We start from the raw sequence: 8,529 nt of genomic DNA on the forward strand, positions 1-8,529 counted from the left end.
CCCTACCCCTCCCTCCTCTCTCTCTCTCTCTCTCTCTCTCTCTCTCTCTCTCTCTCTCGTCGGAAAAAATGGTAAGCTTCGAAGGAGCTCTGGGAGAAAATGTTCAAATCCTCCTGATCTTTCTTCTCTGTTGATCTCAGTGCATCATCTTCTCAGGTTGTTTTACGATTTCTCAACGAAGTGGAGATCACCGAGCAGGACTCGCTTCTTCAGGTAATCATCAACGATTGCTATAGAGTCGATGTTTGTTTCTGGTACTCGTTTTGAAATTTGCAGTTCATCTGTGTAAAACGGAGTCGTTTTGGTTCAGTTGTAGCACAAATCAGCACACGATGCTTCGGATTTGTTCTCTCTTTTGATGAAATTTGACGATTAGAAACAGAATTTCGTAGAGTTGGAGTTGTGAATCTTCGTTTTCTGTGTCAGGCACTTCCGATGCGGTACAGGAGAGTTGTGGATCTTCATCACATGCTCGGAGGAGATTCGAATCGCTCTACTGTGCGTAAAGCTAAGGTGAGTCTAGTAATGGAGCCTTCTCAAAACTGTTTGATTAATTGACTCTGAAACGGTGTGTTTTGATCATTATTTATTTGGTTGAATTTTGATGCAGAAGGAGTTGAAGCACCTGAGGGTTCTGAGGATGGCAGTGGTTTACATGATCATGTGTGTGCTGAATCTGTACGAGTGTGCGAAGAAGAACTCGGGGCCTCTGAGGTCGACTGTGTGGACTATGGAGGTTGCTATGATCACTATTGTTGGTCCAGTCTACAGGAGATACAAGGGAGTGCCTGATGATTTCCTTGTGCTACTTGACAACAAGGTAAATCACTCTTATCCCATACTTACAAGCAGTAGAGGAAATACATGGCTCTATGGAAGTATGGAACCAGAAGTTCCTCGAAATCATTAGATCGACGCAACTAGTCTTTTTGGATGAATTTTGTTCAATGTTAGCTTGTTACACTTATCCGTGATTTGAACTAAACTAAAACCAGCGCCGGATTGTATTTTGTTGGACCTGATGTGGATGCTGCTATATAGGAATGCTAGTCATTAACTATTTCATATACTACCAGCATTACATCTCTTTCAACTTCTTCTGCATGTTGCCCCCTCTGCTGGCTTAGATTGAAAAATTGTTTGGTTGTACTGTTGTGGGAAACGATATGCTTGTGACTGCTATATTTGGATAACTGGAACTTAAACATGCACAATCACAAATTAGAAATGGGATAGTGATGTCCTCTGTTAACAAATTTTGGAAATGGTGTTGGTGTTGCTGGGTTAGTAGATAGTAGTGTCAGTATGATCAGTTACTTTGTGGTATCCTTTCGCTTATGATGCTACTTCACTTTACTACACATGAAGTACATAGTAATGAGGCCAGAATATTCATGCAAGGACATTTATGGTTGTTGCGATGAATAGGAGCTAGCTAGATTGCCAATTTCCATCTGTTCTTCTTCTGTATTTGATTAATTACTTTTGAAATAAAGAGGTGCTTAGCAAACTAGTTAAATAAGCCATAGTTGAATGACTCGTGTGATTTTCAGATGCTAGTTTTGTGTTTTGCATATATCAATATATGCGTTTCTGGATTCCTTACATTCACTGATGTTCAATCTGATCAAAGCCTGATAGATCTCCTATGAACAATAATGCGTATGGTACTGACAAAATGTAGCTGATTTTTATTTAATGATCTTCACAGATTGATGAAGCGGCTGACAAGTTTGATAAGCATGCTCCTCCTTTGGCTAAGCAGACAGTGCACCTAGCTCTGGGTTCTATCCATAAAGCATTGGAGAAGATCCAAGCATTCGTGAACAAGGCTCAGACTAGGGGTCTACACACAGCAGCTATTCATGATGCAGCAACAGGAAACAACCAGTTTCTCTTCAACCAACCTATCAAGTTCTGGGTTGGACTCGAGTGCCAGTGCCCTCCCATCCACACAGTTGCAAAGAAGGCTACACCAGCAGCTGTTTACTTGTCCCAGAAATACAACCAAGTGGTACGAGACTTGACCATGAAGGGTTATACTGTTTTCGGATATCCACCTTTGGTTCCACTCGACGCGATATCAACAGCACTTAGCATGGCGAGGCAGAGAAGATAGGAGAGGCAACTATGCATGTTGAGCATAAACCGCACTGTATCTGATTGAGGTGCTCTGCTGGTTTCAGTTCACTTTTACTGCTCCCAGCTTTCTGGTATCATCAAATCTCATATAGGGTTCGTTGGTGAGGACTGTAACTTCGGCTCTTCTTTAAGAATGATCTCTAGTTCACTACTTGGCTAGCAATTAAGCAAATGACTACTGCCAGACTCAAACTATTAGCACACTGCATTGACCTAAACCTTCTACGAATTTGTAGATCAACAATTTGGTTGTGATTATCTCTAATTTCCCAACAGAAAAGGAATTATTCTCAACTCTTTCATCCAAACAGGTAAATAAACAGCAGTGTAGTGTGACACATCAACTATATGAAGCCTTTATTTTGTATTGTCTGTATAAGCAAAAACTAAAATCAAAGAGATGACTAGATAGAATGAGAAGTTGAGAACATAAATGTAATTAAACATCAAAAGAGAAATTTTTCCACAACACAACAGTGACATGGACTCTTATTCACATGCAGAGACCAGTCTTGATAAAAGGATCTCTAACACCATATAACATTTCTCCAACATGACTCCATCGAAAGAAACCTCCAGCCGGTTCTGTAAAGTGGTCTGCTGCAACAAGGAAACAAAACTATAAAGAAGAGGTTATCCAAAAACAAAGGAAAAGTAATCGCAGATTCTGAGTATTCTTTTATTTTGATGATTCCATTTTACCAAACTCAAAGCAGTTAAGTGATTTTTTGTCCACTATAAAGGATGCAAGAGAACTTGAACTGATAGTTTCTCTAAGTACGGGAAAATGCTAAGCAGTTTAGCTACTACAGCATCAATATAAAGCAGAAATTTGCACAGACCAATGCATCTGGCTACACTACAAAAAGATTCAATCCAGCATTTTTCTCTACCTAGGCAAAGAATCAGGAACTTTCAGTAGGATACAAACTAGATCTAGTAGAATCCATGACTCAATTTTAAAGGGTTTGACCACCAAAACTTACAATGATGAACTAGTTACTCAAAACAAATAATCACAAACTGCAACGCCAATATTAAAGTCTCCTAAGAAGGCTCATAAGAAGCATTTTCTAGAGACATGTGTATATGGCCTCTCTACTTGAGGGCACATAGAACATGCAACTCTGCTCAAGTACATGCATTAGCATCTACTGTGCCTTTGATGAAGAAACAAAGACAACAGATTCACAACATTGCAAAAGTTTCCACCTTCCCAACCATACAATAAAAAGAAACACTGGCTTGAAACTGTAAAAACAAACCTCATAGCACTCATTTCGATACGCCGATGTCAGTGTCGCGGCTGTGCAGGAGAAGGTCATCATAGGGGTCCCTCCTGCCCTCAACCTGACTAATCTGGGAGTCCCATTTCATCTGCGAATTGTGGCGGTCAAAGGTCCAGAACCCATATGGCCGGAGAGGTAAGGCCCACATCTCCTTTGTCTTCTCACATCGATCCTTGGTCGCATACACATGCTCCCTGAATTTCCTATCTCGCTCCTTAGGGTCCTCCATTAGCTTCAGTACCAGATTCTCAGCAAACTCCATTATAAACCCCATCTTGCACCTCTCTCCTTCCCTGAAGAGCGCGAACCCAAAACCTTAAATCAGTTTATACTATTTAAACTCATCATACAAAACCACCTCAGTTCATATGTAACCATACATTTATACAGTCAGACTCTTCAGATTTTGTTGTCCTCTCATTTTTCAATTATATTCACACATAAACCCTTTAGCTATTCAATTATATTCGGATTTCATATACCCAAAACTTACTTCTGCACCGAAAGTTTCAGACTTTGTTATCCTCTTCAACAATTCCGCAGCCCTAATTTATACAATTCAAACAACGAACAAAAAATTGACAGCTTCAAGATTCTTTTAGAAATAACCCAATTCAAAAACTCCTAACATTTCGAGTCACTGTCAAATTTCCGTGTTGCTTCTAACATTTCTATGCAAATCAAGGTGCTCCAACACTTGCGAAACGAAAAGTTATAGAAGCACATCTATGGATTGATTCATACTCGATCTAAGCTGCGATTAACTAAATCAAAATCGAATTCAAAACTAGTGATTTTAGAGTAGGAAGAGTTTGGTAGAGGCTTACCCGGATTACAGCTTTCCTGCGCAGCTCAGTGTGTGTGGCAACGAGTTTGGGGTCAAAGCGGTAGATATATGAACATTGTTCGTCTTTTCACTTGCATCGTTTTCATTTGGGCCTACTGGACTAATTGAGATGAGTTGGGCTTCTGGGCCATATTACAATTGAAAATGTTTCAAGACTTAAACCTACGACATAGGCATAGACGACAAAACAAACATTTTAAACATTTCCATCAAACAGCTTGTTAAAAAGAGAAATACATTTGAAAAGTAAACGACAATATTAGAATTGTACACGACAGAAAGTAAAAACGTAATCATTTTCGTAAAGGAGTGAGGACACGATATAGCCTCTGTTCTAAAGAAATTTGAATCGAATTTTAGTTGGACAAGAATACCTAAAACCTAATATTGTAAACTCTCAAAGCATGTTCATTGCACAGCCTGATTTCGATCATAAAGAGTGTTCATATCGGAACCAATCTTGCACGTTGGTAAAGAAACGAATGAAAAATCTTTCTAAACATACGTGTATACCATGGGGTATATGGAACTAGACTACTAGACTAGTATCCCATTTTGATTTTGAGCATTGTGTACCTAATGATCACTCGTATCTACTAGTTTGCTCTCTTGTATAACCCATCACTCGTATCTACTAGTTTGTATGGCTACACTTCTCCATTTGAATGGTCACCTAAGCTAGAAGTAATACACACACGTTTACACATCCACCGTCGTGAGTAATTAGTCCACACTCCACAATTTGGTGATAACCTCTATCAAATCCGATTATCAAAGATTTCAAAACTTCAGTGACACTACGTAACCTATAGTTTACAAGAAAAAACCAAGAGCTAGTTAGCAAGTTGTTGTTGTTTGCTTGCTGAAACACAGCTCTCCTTTCCCATTTCTAACCAAGCACTTTAAGACTTCGATGGATGAGTGTCCCAAGTATCATGCACCAAGAACCCAACTTTGGGAATTTTCTTCTTACTACACACTATACCCCCTTACACGTTCTCTTCCTTCAGATCTCATAACTGAATTCGAGTCACAGTACATACTCCAGAAGTATGAGTTGTTTAGATTAATCTATATTAGCAGTATACAACCTCTACAAGTGATCAAGCATCTGAGAGTCAAGATTGGGAACCCTCCTGCCTATGCGTTCGACTGATGAAGCTGTCAAAGTGACCGAACACTATGTTAAAGCGTTTGCCATTAACAACTAATGCTTGACTTACAAATATATAGACTATCGAATATCTCGTATCTTTAGAATTTCAATACTCGGATCGAGCTATGGTTTAGAGAACACCCGTTTACAACTAATCCATACAGGCATTAAATGGGCACCCATTCCTTTGAAGAAACTGTTAGGTTCTTGAACAAAAACACAGATATCACCCTACTAAAAAAGCACATAGTTGACGTTTATGTATCATCCATTTGAGACAAAAGGGTCAGTGACAAAGCTTCTGTTTTCTTCTTTGTTTTCATTTCAGAATATTGAATCAGATCGGTTTCGTTTTCGGGGACTGAGACAAAGCTAGCCTTGCTGGGGCAGTGATGCATCACCATTCTTGTACTTGTGATTGTGACCAAATCACAGGACTTGATAAAGCTAGCTCTGAGCTTGCTTGCAAGTTTCAAAGAAAAAAAATTTGAAACTGGGCAAATCCATACCCTATGGTCTTTCACCTGCAATTCTTAAGTATCCAGCAACCATTTTCAGATCACTGTGACTTTGCCATGTGACTTACTGACTTACAATTAAAGGGTGTTGGTTAGCTTAGTTAGAGCTTTTTAGGCTTCACTTCACTTGGTTTCTAAACTACAATAATCACATCGAGTGTTGGATAGTGTTAATGTGTTGTGGAGTTTCAAAACCCAGGAGCCTAACCAGGTGCCGTTCTTGTTGCTAGACTTTCAAAGCAAATCAATTCCAACCAACATCATGGGACTTGGACCACCACCTCATTACCAAATAGTGCAAACTGCAGTTGAATAACATGAACAATGGCTATGATTTTGGCCAAAAGAAAGAAAGGAAAAAAGAGGTTCAACAAGTGCGCTCTCATTAGGGAAAGAGATGCTGCTTGTGTTTTCATTTCTCAACCACTTAAACTTGAGCTTTGTGAACACAATTTAAAGGCTTCTCTATGATCTACACCCACCACAATGCAATTTGCACATCTTCTTCCCTTTTCCCAAATCCCACTACTACAAAATTTCCCTGCCCTTTCTCTTTCTTTTGGGTTTTCTCAGGCATTTGGTCAAACACTTGGTGTGCACTCTGACCCTTTTTGACCACCTAAAAGCCAGAGACAAAAGCTCATACCAGAGCAAGATGGCAGCAGCTACATAATTTCACCCTGTGAGATATTGAATGGCCACTCTTTGATGCACTGTGTTTTATGCTTGAAAAGTTGCTACTCTATGAGCTGTAAAATTCGAATTTCGAATCTAATTTTCTATCTTTGGCATCCAAGATAAGCAACAATAATAACTTTCTTTACCTAAAAGTGAAGCCAATTTCTCTTGCCATAAATTAGATTTAGAGGGAGGGTAGCGACATTCATCCACATCAAAATTCGAAATCGGGTTTCTTTAAGAGGTAATTTCCGATTTATGGAGCTTTAGTGATTTTAGGTAATGGGACACCCTATGAAATTAAACATCACCAAGAGTTACCAAATGCACATTTCTAGCATTAAGAACAGAGAAGGAAAATTTGAATTTTTTTTAAACCGAAATTAAGGCTAAACTTGCTCTATAGTACAAAAAAAGGAACAAAAAGGAAAAAGAAAAAAAACAAAGAAAAAAAAGAAGGAAAAAACCCATTGCTTCCCCCAAAAGGGTGAACAAAATCTCCAACCATCCAACGGCCATAATTAATTTTCATATTAATTCCACCAAAACGGCCTCGTTTCCTTTTTTGTCCTCTTTTTCTTTTTTCCATTTCCTTTTCTTCTTGCTCTCATCATAACTCTCATAATCTGAGCCGTTACCGTAACCGCACCGTTACAGCGCCTTCTTAACTTAACTCTCTTCCATGACGTCATCGCCCTCGTTAACGGCTCCGTCACCCTCCGCTCCTTCTCCGTCCTCATCTACCCACCTCTCCACGGCAGCGCACTCGGCCTTGTGGCGCAGCTTCCAGTCAAGTGCCTGGCAGGCGCGTGAGCAGTAGTTCACTGCCCCACAAACCGAACACCGACGAAACTCGTGTTTCCTTGTCTCGGGCCTCCCACATCCCACGTGCGAGCAGAGCCTCAGACCCGGCCCGGGCAGCCCGTCGGCCCGGCCCGCGAACCAGTCACCTAAGAACCGGTTCGCCGGGTGGACCTCCGGAGCGGGCACGTTGCACCCGAAGTCGCTGAGCAACGGGCAACCCGACCCGGTCAGATGACGCAACTGAGGATGAGGGTGCGGATGTGGATGCGGGAGCGGCGTCCACGTCAGCAGCTGCCGCATGGGGATTCCGGAAGCAGCGGCTGATGCCAGAACCGACGCGAGTTCACGCGCGTTGGCCTGCACCAGGAACCGTCTCCCCTCCGTTATGTTCTGTCGGACGCCGTAGCCGTCTTGGAGGCAGTGCCCGAGCTCCCGGAGCGCGTCGATGTGGCCGAGAAAGGCCGCACGCGCGCAGAGAGCAACTCCGGCACGGAGGTCCTTGTCGTTCTTGGAGCCCCCGCTCCCATTGAACTGAATCACAGCCAGAGAGTAAAGCGCCGGCGCGTAGCCTCCAATCGCGGCCTTGGCCATGAGGGACGCGCCGCTGCCCCGGCTTTGTAAGCAGTAGAAGCGAATCTGCCGGAGAGAATGAACCATCAGCAATAATGAAACAAAAGAAAATGTTCAATTTTTTTTTTTTTTAAACGGAAACTAAATCAGATAGTGAACTGACCATGCCGAGAGTATAGCAAGCCTCCACGTTGCCGGCGTCGGCCAAAATCTTGAGATACCGGTGAGCCGACTCCGACCAGTTCTGGGGCTTCACCGGAAACGTCTTCGGAGAAGCTTTGGCCAAAACTTGCGATTGCAGACCCAATCCATTCAGTCTCTTACATCTGTTAAACCAACAATTACAGTTCTTGTTAGATTTGAAACCAAAACCAAGTTTCTCTAACCAACCTCCAAACTAAACAGACTATTTTAATAAAAGAAAAGAGAGAATCTTGAACGTACGTTATCAAAACGTTGATGAAATCGGAAGGGCAGCTGGCGGTGGAGCTGAGTTTGGAGAGAATACAGAGCACAAGGTCGTCC

General features: G+C 41.6%; 3 protein-coding genes across 4 annotated transcripts in view; 1 reads left to right on the forward strand and 2 right to left on the reverse strand.

The window, feature by feature from the left end:
• The window catches only part of LOC101303772 (REF/SRPP-like protein At1g67360-like), a 2,570-nt gene extending 451 nt beyond the window's left edge, over positions 1-2,119 (forward strand). The window contains exons 2-5 of the mRNA XM_004310168.1: positions 141-213; positions 427-513; positions 611-820; positions 1,712-2,119. Coding sequence (XP_004310216.1) covers positions 141-213; positions 427-513; positions 611-820; positions 1,712-2,119 — 778 coding nt within the window. The remainder of the gene's footprint in view (positions 1-140; positions 214-426; positions 514-610; positions 821-1,711) is intronic.
• Positions 2,120-2,476: 357 nt separating this feature from the next.
• Positions 2,477-4,312, reverse strand: LOC101308929. Of its 2 annotated transcripts, none has more exons than XR_185521.1 (3): positions 4,259-4,312; positions 3,408-3,724; positions 2,477-2,742 (listed from the first exon to the last, which is right to left on the reverse strand). XR_185521.1 is itself a non-coding variant. In XM_004310029.1 (3 exons), the coding sequence occupies exon 2, from the start codon at positions 3,703-3,705 to the stop codon at positions 3,418-3,420; it is 288 nt and encodes a 95-aa protein (XP_004310077.1). In that variant the 5' UTR covers positions 3,706-3,724; positions 4,259-4,306; the 3' UTR covers positions 2,530-2,739; positions 3,408-3,417. The 2 variants fall into 2 exon arrangements, 1 of the variants encoding a protein (XP_004310077.1); XM_004310029.1 differs by having other exon boundaries at positions 2,530-2,739; positions 4,259-4,306.
• A 2,987-nt stretch (positions 4,313-7,299) lies between these two features.
• Positions 7,300-8,528, reverse strand: LOC101304063 (F-box protein At1g67340-like; the record flags this gene model as incomplete). Its single annotated transcript, XM_004310169.1, has 3 exons — positions 7,300-8,070; positions 8,168-8,330; positions 8,449-8,528. Coding segments are annotated over 3 exons (1,014 nt in total), but the record flags the coding sequence as incomplete, so codon positions are not given.
• Between the last annotated feature and the right edge of the window lies 1 nt (position 8,529).

Source organism: Fragaria vesca, unplaced genomic scaffold, assembly GCF_000184155.1.
Source record: "Fragaria vesca subsp. vesca unplaced genomic scaffold, FraVesHawaii_1.0 scf0513160_u, whole genome shotgun sequence".
Lineage (NCBI taxonomy): Eukaryota > Viridiplantae > Streptophyta > Magnoliopsida > Rosales > Rosaceae > Fragaria > Fragaria vesca.